Source organism: Hippocampus bargibanti, linkage group LG09, assembly GCF_051943395.1.
Source record: "Hippocampus bargibanti isolate YZ-2025 linkage group LG09, ASM5194339v1, whole genome shotgun sequence".
Lineage (NCBI taxonomy): Eukaryota > Metazoa > Chordata > Actinopteri > Syngnathiformes > Syngnathidae > Hippocampus > Hippocampus bargibanti.
In genome coordinates this window covers 2,697,339-2,721,857 of record NC_142742.1, presented here as the reverse complement: position 1 = coordinate 2,721,857, position 24,519 = coordinate 2,697,339, and the positions used below count along the sequence as shown (strand labels likewise).

The window sequence follows — 24,519 nt, the reverse complement described above, 5'->3', positions numbered from 1 at the left end:
ACTTTTTTTCCAAAGTAGATGTGATTTTTTTTTTTACTTTTAAAATCATCACATAACCGGCAAATTTGTAAATCAGAAACTATGCGACTTGTCATTAATTATTTTTCTCCCTCAAAATATTTTTAGAAAAATGTCATTCTTTCCATATTCTGATGTTAATCTAGTATATAAAAGTATAAAAAAATAAAATTCACATAGCAAGTATTCATTTTCAATCCCAAATATTTACATTCTCAAACATTGTATGAGGTGAGACTATAACTACGTACAGTAAAGTCTCGTTATATCGATATCGGATATATCGATAGTCCCGGTTATATCGATACTATTTCTATGCACGCACTGAGAAAATTACGTGCAAACAGGGTCGGATATATCGATAGTCCCGGTTATATCGATATTTTTTCGGACTCCCTTGAATATCGATATAACAAGACTTTACTGTATGTTGCAAAAAAAAAAACACATATTTGTATATATTAGAAACATTTCAGAATGTATCTTTGTGAAAATAATTTGGGCTCCATCTTACAAATATGCAATTTGATTTTCTCAGGGTCTTAATAAAAGGCACTGAGCAATCAGTGCCTTAGTCCAGAGGTCCCCAACCCCCGGACCGAGGACCGTTCTGGTCCGCGGCTCATTTGGTACCGGGCCGCGCAGAAAGAATAAATAATTGACATAAAATGAAAAATTACCAGATTACATCCATCTATGACTTACTCTTGAGGCATGTCAAAACGCTTGTCTAGATCACGTGATACATAACGCTAAAATTAGCCCACCGTAAGCTAGCAAAATGAGTAAAAACAAACGTCGTATTTTGTTGTATTTATCCGCCGGTCCGTGAAAATATTGTCTGATATTAAACCGGTCCGTGGCACAAAAAAAAGGTTGGGGACCAGTGCCTTAGTCAACAGCGATTCAGTCTATAGCGATTCTTCATCCAAAATGGCTTAATGTGTCCCAAAATTCACATAGCGTATTTACTTTGTTTTTTCATATCGAGCTCTTGAGATATTTTCACTTTTTGTTTGGAAGTTAGATATTTTAGAAGGTTGCGCAATATTGATTCATACCTACATTTCAGTCCCCCCAAAAATTCCAACGGTTGATGAACTGAACCTTTAATTCATAATTATGACAAAATCTATGATCATCCTATATTACAGTAAAGTCTCGTTATATCGATATCGGATATATCGATAGTCCCGGTTATATCGATACTATTTCTATGCACGCAAGGAGAAAATTACATGCGCACAGGGTCGGATATATCGATAGTCCCGGTTATATCGATATTTTTTCGGACTCCCTTGAATATCGATATAACGAGACTTTACTGTATATTATTCTTCTGAAAACCGGACATGCTCAACAATTTTTTTTTTCTTTCTACAGGCGCCCGGAAATATCCTCCACGAGTACATAAATACTGTGCCCAGTGCATTTTATCCCATATTGTGTGTTATTACTTCATATTTTACGTAAATCATGCAACAAATATTATCGGTGTTGCTTTTAGTTTCATTCATCGCTGCCGTTGTGAATCAAAATGTTTTCCGAGTTGGTTTTTGGCGTCCTCTCGTGGCACTTGGCAGTTACTGCACAACAGAGGAGCCATCGGGACACGTTCCAAGCTCATCTTGGACGACTCCGGATAGAAATCGACACTCCCCCCCCCACACTCTCCGGGACACCATCCTTACCTCCCCCCACCCCAACAATTCGTATATCTGTTCATCCGGGGGTTCGATGAAGCTATCAGGGTGCCGTCTAATACCTGGTAAGTCTTCGCTGCCTTTACGCCCCCCCCCCCCCATTAATTTTTTTGGGCGCATCGCTTTTTCCGAGTCGAATTTAGGTTACTTGTCGTGGTTGGTATGTGTGTATGTAGTGGTGGTGGTGGGGGTCTTAAGAGGGGATGGGGTTGTGGGGGGGAAGCGATGTTTGTCACCTGAGATGGTGACTCCAGTGCGGGGGACGAATGGGGGGCGTTGTGTGCGTGTGTGTGTGTGTGTGTGTGTACGTGTGTCCGTACGCTTTAAAACACAAGGGGAGGTCCCTTTTCTGCAAATGTTCCATGACATGCAGATGGGGGGACGACCAAGGGGGTTCTCGGGTCCATGAATTCCCCTTCCCCCCCACCCCACCTCAACAACACACGCACGCACACGCGCGGTGAGCCGGATATCCCCATATAGGCAGTCACGTGACAGCCTGATCCGAATACGGCAAGTCAAAGAAGCTGCGTTTGAATTGAAGGATCAATTCGTTATGACAAGTAGTACAAATTTATAGTTTTACAATTTCATAGATGAACATAATCGCGGTTAAATATCCATATCATAAAAAGACTAATAAAGGCTAATCCAATTAGGTAACTGCTGAAATATGTTGGGACCGGAAATGTATAATAATAATAAATAATAATAATAATGCATTTCATTTATAAGCGGCTTTCAAAAGGTCACATTACAGTCACAGGATATCTTTTTCTGTGGGTGAGCAGCGGCAGCCACACGCGCCAGCGTTCACTCAGCCCGGAAGTAACTCAAATAGATAGAAAGCTCGCTTGCTAGCAAATAGATAGGTAATAGCTAGCGAATAGATAGCTAATAGTTAGCGAATAGATAGCTAATAGTCAGCAAATAGATAGCTAATAGCTAGTGAATAGATAGCTAATAGCTAGCAAATAGATAGCTATTAGTTAGCAAATAGATAGCTAATACCTAGCAAATAGATAGCTAATACCTAGCGAATAGAGAGCTAATAGCTAGCGAATAGATAGCGAATAGATAGCTAGGTATATACTGATACTGATAGCTAGGTATATACTGAGATAGCGAGGTAGATACTGTATATAATAAATCATTAATAGATAGCTATCAAGATTGCTGGCTAGCTAGATAGCTATATAGCTAACAGATAAGTAAAATATGCTAAATTGAACAGAAACTTCCCAAAAAGGATACTATAATGCAATTTTGGGGGAGATTGGGGAGGGTTTGAGGGACTTACTACTCACTCGTACATCCCTCGGGTACCATTGCCAATTTTACAAGAAAATGTTCTATTATTCTTTCATATTTTTCTGTTTTAGGGTTGTATTGTTAACAAACGGCTGTGGAATCAATGACATCCTCATTGAAAGCTTTTTAAAATTGGATTTTAATACCGTTTGAATATCTCTATTTAAGATGATGCCTTTCCTCCCTCTTTTCTTCCTCCGTCCTTCCAACATTTGCTCGTAATTAGACATACCGACAGGAAGCGGGGGCCATTGTGGCAGACTCTGTTACCATGGCGACGCAGTACGAGGTGTCAAGCTTATTTTCTGATTTTAAAGAGACGGCGGCAGGAAGGATGAAGATGAATGATGTGCTAGTGAGTGGTCTGGGAGAAACCGTCAAACCCTTCATTCATAACTCCCCCACCCCAGCACCATCATTCAGTATGGGGGGGGGGCGACATGGAATCCCACTCAGCTGTTCAGAGTAAGTGCGCATCTGCCTTAGAGGGGGCATTTGCATTTCAAGACAACAAATGGTTCGACCTTGGCTATATTAGCCATTTTATCCCCCCCCCCCCCCCCCCCCCCCCCCCCCCGCATGCTGCATAATGGAGCCGCAAGCGAGCTGCAACTTGTCCTACGTTCGATGACTAAGAATAGCGCCCTGAGGAGCTCCTCTTTCAATTCACACACTTGCGGAATTCTCAGGCTTGTTCGGCCATCTTGCCGAGAGGGTGCAGTGGTTAATCCATAGTTGGGGAAAAAAAATGTAAAAATCCCCAGAAATTTGGTCAACACGGCTGTTGTAAGTAAACTCACTCCAAAAAAAAGTCCTGGGAAGCCATCCTTGAAACGACACTGAAAATCGGCCATTTTGTTTCAAGATTGGTCTGTAAAAATTAAAACCTTTAAAGGACAACCGACACCATTTTTTTTTTGTTTTCGAACTTGACATTAGAAAAACGTTTTATAGCATCTAAAATACCCAAAACACACAGGCTGATATTTTTAGTCAAATGCAAAACACCAATAAAAATGACTTAAAGTGTCCCAAAACTGCCACGAAATGAGCTCAGAACTGGGTAGATTCAGAAAGTCCCGCCCCTTGTTCGTGACGTCACGCCAGGACACTCCTTCACAAACTGCCTTGCTCCAGAATGAAAACAATGGCTTCCGAGAGTTCAGATTCAGAGAAGATGCTTTCTTGTTACTCATCCAGTTATGACTATGATTCAAATAGTTCCGAAGAGGAAAGCATAAATGTTTGCAATCAATTAAAGAAGTCCTTCAGTATCAATTTGAGCCGTCTGGACTCCAATGTAGCGCCCAGAAAATGCACTAGGTGGCGCACAACCTCCATTGGAAATGGGCCACGCGATTGGTCAAGAACGCAGCAATGAGGGGAGGTGGTTTAAACATTAAAGAGACAGGCAGACGACAGAGAGAGAGAGTGACAAAATGGATTTCAACCTCAATTAAATGATCGCGGAGAAAGCACCTACAAGGGATCATTCCTCAAGATGGTGAAAGAAGAAGACTACGTTCCTCATCAAGTGTTTAATGCTGATGAAACCGGCCACTCCATTCTATCAAGCCATCAACGACCATCACAAAGGTAAATAAAACGACTTTTTTATAGAGTACAGTTTATTTCTTTAATTATAGTACCATAACACATTTATTATACATAACATTAGGTATATTTTGCGTAGTTTTAAGGCTTAGAAAATTACAAAATTATGTTTTATGGGGACCTGGGAACGGATTATTCTCATTTAAATGGTTTCCTGTGGGATTTTTTTTTTGGGATACACACTTTTCGCCTTACACACCCTGTCTGGAGACCAATTAAGTTCGTAAGCCAAGGTATCGATGAGGCAAATATTGTTTGTGTCAACGGGTCATCGTTTGAAGAGGCTGGCACGCGTACGCAAGATGCGACGTGCAGCTGCACAACAGCTGGCGGCAATGTAGCCAACCCCCTAGCCTAGCATGTCTCGTCACGACGTGGACGCTTTCTCCTCCTTTGTGAATGGAGGCCGAGAGGATGTCGTGACGGGAAGCTCCGAGCACCTCACAAAAAAGAGACCCCCCACCCCCATGTGTTTCTTTTTTACCCATTCTCCCCACTTCCTCCTACGCCATGACTAAAATGCATACTTTTCAAGGGAGCTTCTCGATTCTGGATGAATGAAGAGCGTTTTTTGACAATGCTCATGATATCTGACTAACCCCCTCGCCGCCGCCTCCCTGTCGCTTCTCCGCCTCCTCCTTGAGTGAGCAGCCAGAACAGGAGAGTGGAAAAGCGCCCTGAAACGTGGGCCGTTGTATAATCCCTCCGAGGGGCCCCTTTTGCTATTTTTGTACCCGGGTCTTGCACGTCATGCTTGGGTATTTTCTCTGGTGACTGGCTCGCATCAATAGAACGCTCCAAATGTGCGCCGCTACTGCCGCCACTCCGGACTGATGGGACGTTTATCCCGCCGTTGTTTTTGTTTTGTTTTTCCTTCCCTTCGCCTGATCCCGCCGGAGGCAGAATGGACGCTGCGGGATGAGGAATGAGGAATAAGGATGCGGGACGTGGAAGGAGAGGAGTGGCCTGAAATGTCAGGTTTGTATGAGGATCGCGCCGAGCTGCATGCGTGCGAATGTCATTGGGATATTTATGGAGGCTGGCGTTTAAAGGGACGGGGTGTTTTTTTTCCCCCCCGCTAACCCACCCAACACCCACCTGCGCCTCACGCCGCTGCTGTGTCATGCATTTGTTGCACGCAGGTGCAACACGACGACACGCGTCCGTGTCTTTGTGCGGCGCGCCGAAACATGGGATTTAGCTGGCGTACGTCGCCGCAGTTTGACTTTTCTGGATCTCGGTGGGATGGAAATTAAGCAATGAGGTCAGATCGACCTTGAGGAGGGAGCCTTCAATGCATACCCAAACACCCCCCCCCCCCCCCCAATCCCAAAATTTATTCACCTACCGCCCGGGGATCGAATCGGTTAAACTCGTTTGACTCCGTTCGGGGTAAGTATTTTTGCACTGCTTTGCATCGGTTTGATAATAATAATAATACAGTAAAGTCTCGTTATATCGATATCGGATATATCGATAGTCCCGGTTATATCGATACTATTTCTATGCACGCACGGAGAAAATTACATGCAAACAGGGTCGGATATATCGATAGTCCCGGTTATATCGATATTTTTTCGGACTCCCTTGAATATCGATATAACGAGACTTTACTGTAATAATAATAATGAAAAGTTGCACACCCAAAAAAAATACAAAAATGTAATTGCTATCATACGGAATGCGTCACACTAGAAATTTTTAGCTAAATTATGCTTAGCCCAACGCTTCGGTTGGAAATGTATTATTATTAATATGAAGCATTATGAATAGGAAGTGGCAAAAAAATGATCAAACTTAAGACAAAAACATGTTGAACGCATTATTTAGTCACGAAACGCAAGCTAGATTGAGGGGAAATTGAAAAATGTTTTGAAAACAACAACAACAAAACAAAAACAGCACATTGAACTTGCAAGAAACTGAAAATCGCACTCACGGAAAATTCCGACAAACCCTCCTGAGTGCATCTCGCCATGCTAACCTGATCAAGCTATGCTAACAGAAAATGTCTCATGATGAAAACATCGGTTGGAATGACTGAAGCTAATGAGAAGGTTTCTTGTACGACTGAGAGCTTACACAGACGGACTGAAGCTAATGCTAAAAAAAAAAAACGAGGCAAACACATCACATTCGTCAGATCAAGCTATGCTAACAGGCGACTGCAAATCACCCGCGGCATCGAGCGCACCGCCTGAAAAAAAGGCCGTCCAAGTGAATGATGTGAAGGACCGTATCTCACTGAGCAGCGAGGGGTTAGCGAGTGATTGCGCACGGCACAAATGTTGATTTTTTTTTTTTTCATTGGGTTCGTTCAAGGTCGTGAAATGCCTCCAGAGAAGTTCGTCAGATGTGCGCCAATAAATTAACAAACTGTTTTTTCCTCAGGCCAGTATTTTTTTTTTGTTTGCCAATTGCAACCATTAAAACGGTTGGCATTTTGAAAATGGAGGCAAAGCAATAAAAACAAGAAATGAAGCTAGTAACACAGCAACAGGGTAAGCTAACATGAACACGTTTAGTGACATAGCAACAGGCTAAGCTAACATGAACCCTGAACCGAACTACAGTGATACCTCGGTTTACGAACCTCTTGGCTTACAAACTTTTTGGTTTACGAACGTTAAATTTATGAAAATTTTACCTTGTCACAGGAACTATTTTTCGGGATACACACGGAGCGCCTCAATGAGTGATGTGTCGTTCGCGAACGAGCCCGTTCTCCTAACAATAAAATGGCAGCCGACTTAGTTTTGTCCTCCCCAGTCTTCGGTTAAAGCCACGTGATTGGTCAAGAACGCAGCAGTGAAGGGGAGGGGGGTTTAAACATTAAAGAGACAGGCAGACGACAGAGAGAAAGTGACAAAATGGATAGAAAACAGTGACATTTGGACTTGTTTCAACTTTGATAGTTCAAAGGCAGTGTTGACCGCAAGGTTAAAATATCCCATCAATAAGGCTACACAAATAACCCGCACAAGCCATCTGTACACTTGATGCAAAAAGCTATCAACTCGGCTAAACAGAACACAATTGATGAGGAACTAGGTAAAATGATCGCAGAGAAAGTACCTACAAGGGATCATTCCTCAAGATGGTGAAAGAAGGCTACGTTCCTCATCAAGTGTTTAATGCTGATGAAACCGGCCACTCTATTCCATCAAGCCATCAACGACCATCACAAAGGTCAATAAAACGACTTTATTATACAGTACAGTTTATTTCTTTAATGATAATACCATAGCACATTTATTATACATAAAATAAGGTATATTTTGTGTAGTTTTACAGTTTTGAAAATTAGAAAGTAGAAAATTATGTTTTATGGGGACCTGGGAACGGATTATTCTCATTTTAATGGTTTCCTATGGGAAATTAATTTTTGGGATACACACTTTTTGCCTTACACACTCTGTCTGGGAACCAATTAAGTTCGTAAGCCAAGGTATCACTGTAACATGAAATAACCAGTTGGTGGCGTGCTAGAAAAGTAGCTTTCATTCACCCAATCACTAAAATCTCCCCCTTGCCTCCCATCCCTTCTCAGTTATTTTCACGCGACGGTCCGCATGCGGCGAGTCACCTTGGATTCGCATCCTCGGCGAATCGCGATGGGCCGAGAGGGTCAGCGTAGCGATGGGAGAAAAAAAATACATAGAGAAAGGATGTCCTAATTAAGAAGGGGGGAGAACTCGGAGGGTTTGAACCAGATAATCTTACATAACCTCATTTTGGGAGGACACAACATTTGATACTGAGAGGATGAAGTCAAGGAGGTGGAGGAGGATGTCCCCTCCGGGGTTTAAGCTAAACCAATTCCAGCAAATCACAAGGGGGAGGTGGTGCCGTTTCTTTGGCGAGTGCGAGACGTGAGGGAATACGAGGTGATGCCAATGCTACTGCGCGTCGCTTCCCTTCTAAGCTACGGTACTGAAACCAATGGCTCAATGCCGTGTTCACGGCGGGATTGAAGAGGGGGGGGCTCAGTGGACTTGAGGGTATCACATCTGCCTAACGCTCACGAGGGTTTAGTTCCAAACTTTCTTTGATCCTCTGAAGGTTTTTCAGTATTTCATAAACATATGTGTTAGCTTCAAGTAAGACTCTAAATCGGCCATCGGTGTGTCAAGTTGTTTGTATTTGCCTGGCGACCAGTCAAGGGTCAGCTAGCACTGTTATCCAACTCAATTGTCGTGCAAAATGAGGAGGGGGATTGTCTCTTTCGAGTCTTCACTTGAGTAAGTAAAAGGCAATCTCTGTGGGGTTTAAGTCTGACACCTTCTACTTTATACTCTTGATGAATTCTCTTGTTGTGTGTTGTGGCGGTGTGTTTGGTGTCTGTACGGAGGGGACTTTGTTTTTGTTTTGTAAAGTACCATTGCTCTATATGGAATAGAATTTTGGTGCCGGACGTGTGCCTTTAAGAGGCGAAGTCTTAGTGAGTGACATCAAGAGAGTGAGTGGCCGCTTAGTCTGAGTGTGAGCATCTGGGGGTGATTTGTCGCTGCAGGGGCTCTTTACGAGTGTTGTCATTTGGTATTTGTGTGGTTGACTATTAAAGTCACTTCACAAATCAATCTGAAGCTCCCTCGAAATTCCGATTTGTGATCACAACACAAAGCAAAGAGTCGACCCAGCTTGTCGGTTGGATTTTATGACCATTGACGTGTGTGGGTAAGGGGGTGGTGGGGGGGGGGGGCAATGATTCTGGCAAAGGTTCTGCGTTTTCAGTGTTCATGCTCATTAATCTTCATCGAATCCCCACTTTCTATTTGTTTCGTTGCAGCTGAGCCACCGCACGTGTACATAAACATCACCACTGACACCTAAGAATTATTATCCCTGAGAAACGATCGCAACGTCGGATTAATGGAGTCACTTGAAACTGCCACGGGTTCTCCGGAAGGTCAGGACAGAGATGTCGCACGGAAAAAATGCACACCCGAGGCAGCCAAGATAAGTAGGAGTCCATCGGTGGAAATGGAGGGGAAAGGGTGGGAGGCCAGAGACACATGCAGTACCAAAAAAGCGTCCATCTCAGGGAAGTCATTGACTTTTGAGGATTCCATCTCCCAAACCCAAGACACAGAAGCGTTGTCCTTTTCACTTCAGGCCGCCAAAGCGGCTGGCAGACAAAAGAAATCCCAGAGTTCCCCGGAACGACAGAGTTGCTATTCGGGGATGGAGCTGCAGTCAGATACAGGTGGTAAGACTGAACTGAAACCGCAAAGGCCCGGAAAGTACGTTTGCGATTACTGTGGAAGGGCCTGCGCCAAACCCAGCGTGCTGAAGAAACACATCCGCTCGCATACCGGGGAGCGGCCCTATCCGTGCCTCCCTTGCGGATTCTCCTTCAAAACCAAGAGCAATTTGTACAAACACCGAAAGTCCCACGCCCACTCTGTCAAGGCGGGAACGTCGCCATTCTCTCAGAACGTCAACGCGGACCAGGGGTCTTTCGAAGGCGAAGGGGAGTTGTTCTCTGACGCCGAGCAAAGCACGGACACCGACGAAGACGCCTTCAATGACCCGCTGCTGCTACTGGACTCCCCGGCAGAGGCTTCGGACCACACGGCCGTCAAAGTGCTCAACCTCATTTCTCACAAAAAGGCATCGGCGATGTCAACGTCGACTCAGGACGGCTCATGCCATGCCCCGGAAACAAACGCCTCACCCACCACCGAGGGCAACCGTGCGATTCAAACATGCACAATTAAACAAAGGCTCGCCCTTCGACTGTCGGAAAAAAGGAGCAGCGACTCGGAACATAATCTGTCCCTTCCGAGTCAGTCCAGCAAAGGCAGCACCGATTCGGGATACTTTTCCAGATCGGAAAGTTCCGAGCATCAGACCAGTCCCCCGAACGCCAACGCCAAATCCTACCAGGAAATTATGTTTGGGAAATGTTACAGGCCCAGCCCCAAGCAGACCACAGCCCACGTTTACGGCGAGGCGGGAAGATGCTCAGAGAAAGGAGTTTCTCGTGTTTTCACCCAAGAAAAAGACACGGTCGAGTCCATTAAAATAAATACAAAGTCTTTCACGAGGGACGAGGTGAAAGACGCACAGTTTGATGGTAGCTCTGACACAGGAACCCTTCTCAGGAGCAACTCCATGCCCACGTCGTCGGCCGTCAGTCTGACCATGCCGCAGGCGCTGCGGGGCAGCCACTCATTTGACGAGAGAACGAGCAATGCCGGCATGAGGAGACTCCGACGACAAGCCGCTTTCGAGCTGCCATCCAACGACGGTCATGTGGAAAGCGACGGACACGGGAAGGCAAGCGACATGTCACTCGCGGTACAAGAAATGGACAATTATCCACAGAGCGTGAACCTGCACAGGCACGCCATGGAAATGGCAACACGGAAACGCCGGAAAGAAAAACGGGAAGAGGAGGATCTGCCACCTCGGTACGAGGTTCATCACGAAGAGTGTGAAGAAATGTTTGACTCCGGTAAGGAATATGAGCCGAAGTCAGTCAACCACGGGGCGGTTGGCGTCGCCAAAGGACGTTTGAGTTCACAGCTGGACAGGATCGACATGGACGTATCGGTCAGCCCTGAAACATGTGCTCGGAAAACTTTAGGAAATGTCATTTCTGTCATCCAGCACACAAACTCCGTCAACAGGCCTCACGCCGATTCATCCGATTCCTACATAAATCTAAGGCACAGGCAGGAGGTCCTTTCTTCGTTTCAGCCTATGGAGGAATCGTTTGAGATGGACAGAGGCAATGGCGTCTTGAGGCAGTCCTTTCAGTTGGCTGCAAAACTGGTACGCCAGCCCAACATTCAAGTGCCGGAGATCAGGGTCACCGTGGAGCCAGACAGTCCCGAAAAAGCTCCGGACGCCCCGGTGAAGGAGCCGGAGAAACACGTGGAAGAGTTTCAGTGGCCGCAGAGGAGTGAAACTTTAGCCCAGTTCCCTCCTGAAAAACTCCCACCCAAGAAGAAAAGGTTGCGGCTGGCCGACATTGAGCACTCCTCGGGGGAGTCCAGTTTCGAGTCGGCCAGTACTAGTCTCTCACGAAGCCCCAGTCAGGACAGCAACTTATCTTACAGCTCCGCCTTCTCCTTTGACAGGGAGGAGAACCTGAAACCGGTTTCCCCAGCCAGACAAGATGATTTCGGAAAGCCTCTGGAGCTCTTAGCCGTGCCGGGAAGCTGCCACTCGCTCTCTGTTCTCCATCATCGACAGCAACATGAAATGAGACGCTCTTCCTCGGAGCAGGCGCCTTGCAATTTGCGCAGGGAGTTCCCGGAGGTACGCAGCGTATCGTTTGACTATGGTAGCCTGGATCCAACGTCCAAAGTTAGACCGGGGGAACTGGCGAAGGAGAGACGGCGGGTCAACTTGGTGCGCCAGGAATCCCTGAGCATGGACACGGAGGCCTCGCACATGCACACATTTTGTGGCGGCGCTACCGCTCTGTCATTGCCCGTCTTCTCTGGCGGGAACACGCTACCCCATCCGCCACATCCCGGTTTGTCAGTCCCCGTCAGGATACAAACCCACGTGCCGAGTTACGGCAGCCTGACGTACACATCCGTGTCACAGATCTTTGACAATTACGATGATAGAGTCAATCCGGCGTTAAGCCCCTCTCAGAATCGAACCGCCGCCCACCCGGTCTCCATCGAGGTCTTGGACCTCTCCTCGGCCAAGCTCAAAACGGGGATCCCCCTCTCCCTCACCTCCAGGACCATCTCCACCACCAACGCGTCCAGCGGCGGCACAAACAAACGAATGCTCTCACCCGCCAATAGCCTTGACCTCTTTATGGAAGTCAAGCAACAGAAACGTGTGAAGGAGGAGAGGATGTTTGGGCAAATTGTGGAGGAGCTGAGCGCGGTAGAGCTGGGCAAGTGCCACTTGGAGGATGACTCACATGTGAGAAAGTTTATCACGGCGAGAAAAGTGACCGACAGCCACAGCATGGAGTCAGCTATGGAAACCGGTTCCTTGGAGACCGGCTTACCCGCGTATCTGAAAGAACCGCGGAAGGATGGACGGGCGCAGATGGACACGGGGGCGCAGACGCTCTTCGGCCGGGACATTGTGGTCTCGGAAGCTGATCGTTGGGGGACGCCGACTCCCTTTCCGAGTCTTCGCACGGTGACAGGTGTGAGCTGGTGTTATCTCAGCGATACCAAGCCGAGCTGCTCATGCCACGAGGAGGACGCTGCTCCCTATTCCGTCTACGCCACCTGGCGCATTAGCTCACGTGATCCCAATCCGCCGGAACTGAGCACCAGCGCTGCGCTAGCCCTGCTGCGCTCCCGACAGACGGGAGGCAAGCTGATCTACTCGATGGCGGCCATGTGTCAACCCGACAATGGGAAATTGGTTTCATCCCTTGTCCTGTGGCGGCAGACGGTCGAACAGGTGAGGGTGTTGAACGAAAGCACCGCTTGCTTTGCTCTTGGGAATTGAACAAGTCAAATAATTACAGTTGAGGCAGTTGAACAATCTAAAGGAAACCATAAGATATGGCCATATGATCAACAACTCCCCCTCATTTTTTAGGTTTATATATTCAGGTAACATCCGACTTATGACCGACTCGACTGACGACCACCCGTTACGACAACCATGACCTCCAGACCCTATTTAAAAAAAATAATTCTACGCCTGACACCGCAACGCGCTAGCAGGCCGGCAACGTGTAGGACAATTTTGGCCAGGCAGCCAGCATCTCACTCTCGCACAGCAATCGACCGTGTGATGGCACCAGAGGGGGGGAGTTTGCGTGTTATTTAGCCTCCGAGTCTCTATGCAACATTTTGAATGGATTCAACTTACAACCACTTCGACTTACGACCGTTTGGTTGGAACGGAACTCGGTCGTAAGTCGGATGTTACCTGTAATTACTATTTTGTACTACAGTGTCTCATTTAACCCTTGTAACTGGATAACATAAGATGGCCGCCGTAATAACCACTTTTCCTGAAAGGGTTAAAAATATGCCAATAAATCTGACTCAGGTTTTTCCCCAAAATATTATTGAAATATTAATTGTGTATTTTTAATATTTTGTACAATTTATCCATAAGGAATGTAATGTTAGATTTTTCCCATTTTTTGTCATTTTAAATAATTTATAATTTCAGTATATCAATTAATATTTTTCCTCCAATGTTATATTTTTCCCCAATATTTATACTTGTCATCAAATAGTTTTTGTACAGTATTTAAAAATGTTTTTTGTTAATTAATTTATTGTTTTTAAGATAGACTAGAAGTGTTTTCCATAACAAATGTTTGCTGTCCAACACGTTAGCACAGATTCGTAATCAACGAAGGCGGGTTCCGACATCTCTACAAATGTGTGAAAACATAGACAAGCTAACAACACAGCTACAATGTCCCACATAAAGCCAGGGTTATTCGCAGCTGTGGAGATGGACTTCAATATTTGCCAACCGCGCCGTGTAAGAGGCGACGGTGACCAGGGTGGGTCACGTTTCACATCCAGCATGTTAACAATACGTTTTGCTGCTCTGAATCAGCTCCAGAGGAAACCGGAGCCCAAAGAGACGACGGACGTCAACCCGGCCAAGAAAGTGAAAGACACCAGCATCAGACTGAAGGCTGCCAAAGAAGAGTGGAAAGAAAGGGAGTCAAATACCCAAACAGCACCGACACGCATCAAAATCTTCGAGGGAGGGTCAGTAAAACCATTTAAAGGACAACCAACACCATTATTTTGTTTCCTAACTGACATCTGAAAAACCTTTTATAGCATCTAAAATACCAAAAAACACGCAGGCTGATATTTTTAGTCAAATGCAAAACACCAATAAAAATGACTTAAAAGTGTCCCAAAACTGCCAGAAAACGAGCTCAGAATTGGGCAGATTCAGAAAGTCCCGCCCCCAGTTCGTGATGTCACCATTGGTCACACACTGCTTTGCTCCAGAATCAAAACAATGGCTTAAGAGAGTTCCGATTCGGAGAAGATGCTTTCTTGTTACGCATCCAGTTATGAATATGATTCAAATAGTTCTGAAGAGGAAAGCATACATGTTTGCAATCGATGAAAGAAGTCCTTGCGTATCAATTCGAGCCGTCTGGACTCTAGCGTCCCAGAAAATGCACAAGATGGCGCACAAGCTCCGTTGGAAATGGGCTGATTTGTCCGCTGGGAATTGGTGTAAACGTACACCTTTTTTATGCGTGTTACCGCAATTGGCTGCGACACACAACGATTAACCATCGCATTATTTATATAGTTTTCCTTCTAATTTCGCAATCAACACGGTGTTTTGAGATGAAAAAAATACCCAAAATGCATTGTGTGTCGCTTTCTCAGTCATGGGCGTTCCCTCTGTGACGTCACTTACGACATCGTCATCAACTCGAAAACAAGACTTCATGAATATTCAGTGTGAGTCTTAAAACGTAAAATATAGCTATATGCGGTGGAATCTTTGTAAAATGCGCTCAGTAGAAGTCATTTGAAGTGATTTTAATAATTATGGACGCAACTTGTCCGGTGGTGTTAAGGGGGTATTGTCACCATCTCTGAGTATTTGCCAATCACTATTTTTTCTATATGACCAGGTATAAATCTAACGAGGACTACGTGTACGTCCGAGGGCGTGGCAGGGGCAAATATATTTGCGAGGAGTGCGGAATTCGTTGCAAGAAGCCCAGCATGCTCAAGAAACACATTCGAACCCACACAGATGTGAGGCCCTACATCTGCAAGGTCTGCAACTTTGCATTCAAAACCAAAGGTGAGTGTCGGTCGTAGGGGCGGTATGAGAAGAAAGTCAAGTTCGATGCACGAACGACTCAGGAAATCCACATTGGGTGTCCGAAAACATGTAAGGCGAAAAGTTCATCTGCCAAACATTTCTTTCCCATTAGAAACCATTAAAAATAGAATAATTCGTTCCCAGGTCCCCACAAATTTGATATCTATTTGCTAACTAGCGATCTAGCTGGCTACCTGACTAGCTATCTATTAGTTATCTATTAGCCAGCTAGCTAACTTTCTATCTATTTGAGTTATTCCGGGTTGAGTGAACGCTGGCGTGTGGCTGCCGCTGCTCACCCACAGAAAAACATATCCTGTGACTGTAAAGTGACCTTAAGAGTTTAGGCACTTAAAGGCACTTAGAAATGAGATGTATTATTATTATTATGTAATGGTCGTCGATGTAGTTGCCACTTGATATCAGAGTGAAGTTGCCCTGCTTTCTCGGCGATAATACCCTCACTCACAGTCCCCTGCTAGCTGCTTTTCGTTAATCCAAATCAACAGGCGTTTTTCAACCTCTTCTATTGCCTGAGACCGTTGCTTAGACAACACAGAAACACCCTTAGCCATACGTAGCAATGGTCGACTTAGCGTATTGGTACTGGGACGCCAAGTCACACAAACGCACACCTCGTTCGTGTTTTTTGATGATCTCCTTCTTCTGCTCGGACGTAATTTACTTTTGTGTCCTCTTCGACTTAACACTAGCCTGTGGTGGGGTCTTTTTCAGTCCCATAATAGCAAAAGTACTCCACTCGATAACAAACCACGTCTGCACTCAAAGAAAGTGGGTTTGAAAGGCGCTGAGAAATGAAATGTGTTATTATTATTGTAGAAAACTAGTCCGCCAGCCACCGTGGCGCTGTGTGGTTTGGTTTGTCCGCCGAAAACTAGTTCGTATGCCAAGATTATATTCTCGCGAATTTAATGTTCGTAAGGCGAAAAGTTTGTGAGCCAAAGCGTTTGTAAGTCGATGTATCACTGTACAGAGAAATAGTAGTCGTGGCCAATTTAGGCTTTAAACCAGAAGTTATCCGTAAAGTAGTCCCACCAAAAAAAATGTGCTGGAAAATCACAATATGAAAACGCAGCAGAGGCGCAACACCGCCAAGTCTCTTTTGAGCTTGAACGGGATCAGCTGATTTGTTCAGTCATGTAATTTCTCTGACAGCGGAGTCCTCATTTTGCTCACGCCGGCCAAAATTGAGGTCAATCCTCTCACTCTCTCTCTCGTTCTCTTTAAAAAATAAATAAACAAAAAGGAAACCTGACAAAGCACATGAAGTCCAAGGCGCATATGAAGAAATGTCTCGAGCTGGGCGTGTCGGTGAGCATGGATGAGACGGAGATACAGGAACACGGTAAGAATACTTGCATCAACCGACGTTGAAAATATACAAGATGGCGGGGCAACATGGTGGACTGATCCTTGGGGTTGCGTTCATTTTGCTTTGCGAGTAGACGAAGCGCCACAAGAATCTAAGGCAGACGTGGCGGTGGCGGCCAAACATCAGTTCTCCGACGCCGAATATTCAGACGGTATGGACGAAGACGCCGACGACGTGGACGAAGACGACGACGAGGATGACGACTACGAGGGCGACACCACGCCTAAGCTGCGTTCCAGGAGTACCAGTCCCCAGCCAAGCGGAGGGATCACGTCCCTGCCGGTCAATGTCACCGTCTCCGGCAAGTGGCCGGGTTCAGACCAGAGGGACAAGACGGTGGAGGACGACTCTCTGGGAGTTTTGTCTCCGGATCAAGCCGGATTCCTCTTCGACCCGTATTCCTCGTGTCTCCTATCGCCCGGCTGGGAGTCCCCCATTAGGGAACTGTCCCCGTCCCGTCTGCGATACCCGTCCCCGAGGCGTGAGCTCTCGCCACGGGGTCGTTGTTCCCCGAGATGGGACGCCTCCCCGTTGAGGCCGGCGTCGCCTGGATTCTCGCCCATTCGGCACCTCTCCCCTCCTGTGGCGCCGGAGAGACCGACGTCGCCCAGGGTGGAGATGGCCGGGAAGCGGGAGTCAGCGTTGCGGGGCAGACAGCGGGTCGTGCTGAGAGCCGTTTCGCCACGTCGGGGCGGATCCCATCAGCAGCGGGGCTGTAGCGACAAAAGCCGACAGCACCCCAAGATCGACTTGGTTCAGCAACAAGGCGCCTTTGAGATGGAACTGGTACGTAGCATCTTTTTATAATAATAATAAGAAGAAGAATACATTTAATTTCTAAGCGCCTTTCAAAACTCTCAAGGAATCTATACAGTCACAGGATATTTTTTCTGCGGGTGAGCAGCGGCAGCCACATGTGCCAGCGTTCACTCAACCCGGAAGTTCTTTCATGAGAATGAATAAACAAACCGATAAATAAATACATAAATATATATAAACAACTAACAAACAAACACATATATAAATGCAGGTAACATCCGACTTACGACCACGACCTCCAGACCCTATTTTTAAAATTTTAATTCTCCGCCTGGCACCGCAACGCGCGAGCAGGCCAGCAACGCGTACGACAATTTTGGTTAGCCAGCTAGCATCTTACTCTCGCACAGCCATCGACCGTGTGATGGCACCAGAGGGGGAGAAGGAGGGGGGAGTTTGCCTGTCATTTAGCCTCCCGATCTCGATTCAACATTTTGAATGGATTTCGACTTACGACCATTTTGACTTACGACCGATTGGTCGGAAAGGAACTCGGTCGTAAGCCGGATGTTACCTGTTCATATATATATACAGTAAAGTCTCGTTATATCGATATTCTCGGGAGTCCGAAAAATATCGATATAACCGGGACTATCGATATATCCAACCCTGCGCGCATGTAATTTTCTCCTTGCGTTCATAGAAATAGTATCGTAATAAGCGGTACTATCGATATAACCAATATCGATATAACGAGACTTTATGTATATATATATATATATAAACAAACAAATACATAAACAAACACTTAAATAAATACATACATAAATGTATATATAAATAAAAACATACATAAATACATAAATATATGAACAAAAAAAAATACCAATACAATCCAATAAACAAACACTTAAATAAATACATTTATAAATACATACAGAAATCCAAATATAAATGCATACATAAATAAATAAGCACAAACAAATGTATCTTAAAGCAGCGGCCCGGTGAAGGAGTGGTTAGCGCATCAACCTCACAGAGTAGAGAAACTGGGTTCGATTCCAGCTCTGGTTTTCCTCTATGGGGTTTTGATGTTCTTCCCATGCCTGGGTGGGTTTACTCCGGTTTCCATATGGATGGATGGATGGATGGATGGATGGATGGACAGACAGATACTCCACCTAAATTCGGATCACGGAAATAGCCGTGCTCCTCTCAATTATGAGCTCCCCCTGAACCAAAACGTGTACATTGAGTTTTATGGTCTCAACCCGTTTTGTATCCCGCAGGAACAGAGGAGTATCGCCAGCCTCCCCGTGGCTACCGCTGTCTCCCCGCAGAATCTCCTGAGCCACCTCCCTCTCCACTCTCAGCAGCAGTCCGTCAGCTTGCTACCCCTCCATCCCGTCGGAGGAGCCCTCCAGCGGGCGTCGCCGCCTTCCCCCTCGTCCTCCGACATGCCGCCGAGTCCACCCGACGAGGAGGGGACCTCCGAAATGACGCAAGAAGAACGGGGGAGCCTGAATTCGGGCATCAGGGATGGCGGCCAAGAGGAGAATGTCCAAACATGCTTGAAAGCCATCGCCTCCCTCAAGATCAACACGGAAGAACCGCATTAGACACCCCGTGCCGCCACGCGCATTTGGCAATATGACGACAAAGCAAGGAGCTTCTCTTCGGACTGCCTGGCTCACAATCAACGGGACCCTGAATAGATAAGCGGCCTCATCCGGTGGACCTCGGGTCACCACCCGCTTTTTTTGGGGGTCCCGACTGAGGCATTATCGCTTCTTTGCTACCTTTGAACTAGATGAGTAACGTCTGTGTAAGCTCTCAGTTGTACAGGAGTGGTCCATCGATGAGAAGGTTTCTTCAGACATCATCTGAAAGGTGTCGGACGTTTCTCTTCTTATCCAAGACGTAAAAATGAAAATAAAGAGACTAAACAAATTCTCAAAAAAAAAGACGATCAACATCGCAGGGATAATACTAGTGGGCCTCAATCTGCAGTCCATATGCACCTAAAAACTAGCAACCACTCATGTAACGACAATGAGGTTAAAATCTTAGCGAAAGAAAATAGATGGTTTGAAAGGGGAGTAAAAGAAGCTATTTGCAGAAAACAGCAAAGCCCTTCGCTCAATCGCCATAGTGGGGTGAGGTTCAATTTGTATCGTTCCTATAACCGACTTCTTAGGCAACATAGGCTTAGTTATGCTGATAAGGTAATACCAGATCAAATGGGGCAATCAGGCCAGTCGTAGACCCCATACTCAGGCAGGACAATAGAAGTAATCATAGCAGAGTCTGGCACCGCCACGTCTGTACAGTAGGGATATATATATAGGGCCAAAACTACCAGCAAAAGATTTTAGTTTGCTGACGAAGCCTCTTGGATAAGAAGCGAAACGTCCTTCAAAGAAGTACAGATGACGGCTGAAGAAACCTTCTCATCGATAGATGAGCAACGATTACGAACGATGTTGAATGATCATTGGGTGCAGGTGCAATATGAAGATATCTACTGTATAATGCTAATATGCCTTTTATTTGACATAGCAGTTTGCATACAATTGCACATAAATTATATTTATAGATAACGGTACAACTCGAAACCCCTGCCCGCCTCCCCCTTCCTTTTATGTATTACAACCCCCCCACCCTTCCTTAGATACGGTGTATTTTAACGTATGTGTACTTTGCAAATAGACTGTTGTTTCATGTACTCATATCAAGGTGATACAGTAGTGCAGTATTTATTTATATTGAAAATAAAGAAAAGGTAGAGGGAGGCATATCATGAGACGGTGCAAATTTTGACGCTTTTTGAGCGACGAGGGTCTGTGCCTTTATTTCGCAAAGGGGGGGGGGTGAAGATGTTTGAAATGGTCAAGGAATCGAGCGTTGGCGGCTCGATTCATCTTTAAAAAAAAAACAAACAAAAAAACAAAAAAACAACAAGCTTTCCTTTTTCTTCATGTTGTGGTTTTGATCTTGCATGAGATTTACTATTGCACAAACATGACAGGAAGTCAACATGTAATTACTGTAAGATGTATTTATATATTAGGACGTAAGTACCTATCGATACCGGTAAATATTTGACTACTATTTATATGGTGTGCGCATATATATATATATATATATATATATATATATATATATATATATATATATATATATATATATATATATATATGTATATATATATATATATATATATATATATATATATATATATATTCTTTTATGCAGCAGTGATGCAAGTTATGCAGTGAGCCACCATACCGGTGTTGCTTTTGATATCTTTTTTGCTCTCCTGTGTCGATGGATCATGATAACAAGTAGTTGCCGTGTCTTCACAATGCACTTTGTCACGTTTTGACGTCGGGAATAAACGACGTGGGGGGGGGGGGGGCATTTTGTTTTTTTGGAAAACATTCCATTTATTTTTATTTTTTTTTAATATACAGTAAAGTCTCGTTAAATCGATATTCTCGGGAGTCCGAAAAATATCGATATAACCGGGACTATCGATATAACCGGGACTATCGATATATCCGACCCTGTTTGCATGTAATTTTCTCCGTGCGTGCATAGAAATAGTATCGATATAGTCCCGGTTATATCGATACTATTTCTATGCACGCAAGGAGAAAATTACATGCGCACAGGGTCGGATATATCGATAGTCCCGGTTATATCGATATTTTTCGGACTCCCGAGAATATCGATATAACGAGACTTTACTGTGTGTGTGTGTATATATATATATATATATATATATATATATAATGGTGTCAAGAGAATTGTGCATATGGATGGGCATCATCGCATTGGAATTTATCTTTGAGGATAATGTCAAAACATGCCATCTAAAATTTAAATATATGTTGGAATTTATGGGGAAAAAAATTCATTATTTTTTAAAGTAAAGTGTGGAAAAAAAAGCATTATTTTCCAAAGTAAAAGCAGACGTTTGCAAATGTTGGTTCAACACAAATGCTCTGAATTTGGCATCTTTGGTGTCCAAAATACTTCTCTATCTGGAAATTTTAAGAAGAAATTATCGTCAAATGCTTTGTTTCACTCTTAAAGGACAACCGACGCCTCCGGACAAGTTGTGTCCATAATTTGTAAAAAAAAAAAAAAATCACTTCAAATGACTTCTACTGAGCGTATTTTACAAAAATTCCACGACATATAGCTATATTTTACCTTTTAAGACTCGCGCTGAATATTCAGGAAGTCTTGTTTTTGAGTTGGTGACGATGCCTGACGTGATGTCACGTCTGGAACGCCCCTGACCGAGAAAGTGACACGCAATGCATTTTGGGTACTTTGTTTGGTCTGAAAACTTCGTGTTAATGGCGAAATTAGAAGGAAAAAACATAAATAACGCGTTGGTGAATCGTTGAGTGTTGCGCTAAGACTACTATTTGATACGAGTTGACAGAAATTCCCAGTAGACAAATCAGCCCATTTCCAACGCAGCTTGGGCGCCATCTTGTGCATTTTTTTGGGACGCTACATTGGAGTCCAGACGCCTCAAAATGAGACGGAAGGACTTCTTGAATCGATTGCAAACATTTATGCTTTCCTCTTCAGAACTATTTGAATCATATTCATAACTGGATGAGTAAAAAGAAAGCATCTTTTCCTAATCTGAAGCCATTGTTTTGATTCTCGAGCAAGGCAAGACGTCCTGGCGTGACGTCACGAACAAGGGGGCGGGGCCTTCTAAAACTGAAACTTTCTGAGGTCATTGTGAAGTGGTTTTGGGACACTTTAAGTCATATTCATTGGTGTTTTGAATTTGACTAAAAATATCAGCCTGCGTGTTTTGGGTACTTTGGATACGATAAAATGTTTTTCTGATGTCAGTTAGGAAACGAAAAAATGATGTCGGTTGTCCTTTAAATTTACAGATCCAAAATAATGGATGTTATTCGATGATTGTGAATTCTGAACTGTGAACGTGGAAAATTCCGTGAAATTGAAGACTGCTAATGCGAATTGTGTTCTATTCAAATGTGTTTCAAATGAGCAAAATATTATTATTATTTGGTTCTTCTTGATGTCTTTCGGATATTTAAAAACGGCCTATCACGGCAGCGTATACCGGACCGTGCGGCTGTTGACGACATTTACTGAAAAATGAAAGCGATGGTTCACCGAACGCTTTTTTTAAATGTTATTTTTGTAAATACATGTTTTGTTTGTTTTTGTGCGACGTTGCAACTTTTTAACGCGTCTAATTTGTATCGATAAAACGCCGGCGACGCGGTGGAGCTTTTTATTGAACCGTCGCCGCGCGTGCGTACGAAGGGATTTGCCGTATTGCGTCCATTGTTTACATAAAATCACGTTTAAAAGGTGCACTGCTTTAAACGACGCGTCTTGCAGATTTGAATCCTTTTTTTTGTGTGTTTATTTATTTATTTTTGTCAAAGCAGGTCGCTGATTCGACGTGAAGGGAAAAGCGCCGCAATGTACCCAGATTGTGTTGGTGTTTGGTTTCTATGATGTATTCATGAATATATAGAGATGCATATACCCATAGTATATATAAAATACTGAAGTGCATTGTGCCTCTCATGTGTCGAAGAGGACAAATTATTTACCTCTCAGCGGAGATTTATTGAGGATAAAAGATTAAAAAAAAACGTCAGTAGCCAATCCATCATTTGCGTCAAATTTGCTCGATCGGGGATGGAGTGCCTCCGATGTTTTTGAGGAGCAGAGGGGATCATATTCCATGATTATCATTTGGTGCTCAGATTTAATTGGGAATTGTTTTAAGAGAAAATATACTTCTAAACCAGGAATGTGTGTGTCTGTGTTAATTTTTTGGGACGTTTTGTAATAATAATAATAATAAATTACATTTTAAGCACCTTTCAAAGCTCTCAAGGACACTTTACAGTCACAGACAAGCATAGGTTCTATAATAAATAAAATACAATCACAAATTGAATGCAATAAACAAAATACAATTATAAATAGAAACTAGAGCGAGAGACAAAAAGGAGGTGGGGGGGGGGTGAGGATGAAAATGACTTATTCATTCGCGACGTCGCACTGGAAGGGTGCTGAAAATTTCTTGGCTGAAGGTGTAGGTGCAAATGATGTCACCTCAGAGCGTATCGTTTCGTTTCAGGCGGGGATGGGCAACTTCACAATTCGATGTCCATATGACGACATTCTAAAAAACTAAATGGTTCACCCAACAACAAAGTAAGCTAGCAAATATCCACATACAGTAGTACTTCCCCCACCAATGCAAAGGGCTCTCTTGCATGAAACGACCATTCAAGGACGGCACAAAACTGCCAAACAAGAACAGAATTTTGTAACCCCGCCAATGCCAAAATAAACTCACTTAAAATGCAAAAAAAAAGAAATTAAAAAAAAGAAATATGTTGTGCTATTCACAAGTGTTTACATTAGCATAGCTTCATTGGCTAGCACCATTAATTCAGAAGCCTGTGGGCAGATTACAATGACCCGGCAACACAGAGAGGTTGGAATAAATCATAAATAACGTTTGCAATAACTTCATACTTCATTTATGCATCCATCCATTTTCAGATAATAATAATAATAATAATAATAATAATAACAATAATAATACTTTTCATTTCTAAGCGCCTTTAAAAACTCTTAAGGACACTTTACAGTCACAGGATATTTTTTTCTGCGGGTGAGCAGGTCCACCTATTCTCACAAGGGGTACAACCTGAACAGGCTACCAACCAATCACAGGGCGCACATAGACAAACAACCACACTGAGGAACAATTTAGAGTGCACAATGCATGTTTTTGGAATGTGGCGGGGGAAACCGGAGTACCCGGATAAAACCCATTCAGGCATAAGGAAGATTACGCAAACTCTACACATCTGGATGTACCATTATCGATTGGATGTACCTTTATTCATCTCGCAGTGGAGA

The 24,519-nt window shown here is 44.2% G+C and overlaps 1 protein-coding gene across 2 annotated transcripts; it reads left to right on the top strand.

Annotated features, from left to right (window-relative positions):
• Positions 1-936: 936 nt before the first annotated feature.
• Positions 937-20,698, top strand: hivep2b (HIVEP zinc finger 2b). Of its 2 annotated transcripts, none has more exons than XM_089004883.1 (7): positions 937-1,786; positions 9,436-13,037; positions 14,163-14,320; positions 15,217-15,392; positions 16,681-16,779; positions 16,880-17,592; positions 18,855-20,698. In XM_089004883.1, exons 2-7 carry the CDS (start codon positions 9,519-9,521, stop codon positions 19,182-19,184), a joined length of 4,995 nt encoding a protein of 1,664 aa, XP_088861009.1. In that variant the 5' UTR covers positions 937-1,786; positions 9,436-9,518; the 3' UTR covers positions 19,185-20,698. The 2 variants fall into 2 exon arrangements, with proteins under 2 accessions (XP_088861009.1, XP_088861008.1); XM_089004882.1 differs by lacking the exon at positions 937-1,786 and adding an exon at positions 3,831-5,624.
• The last annotated feature ends 3,821 nt before the right edge of the window (positions 20,699-24,519 follow it).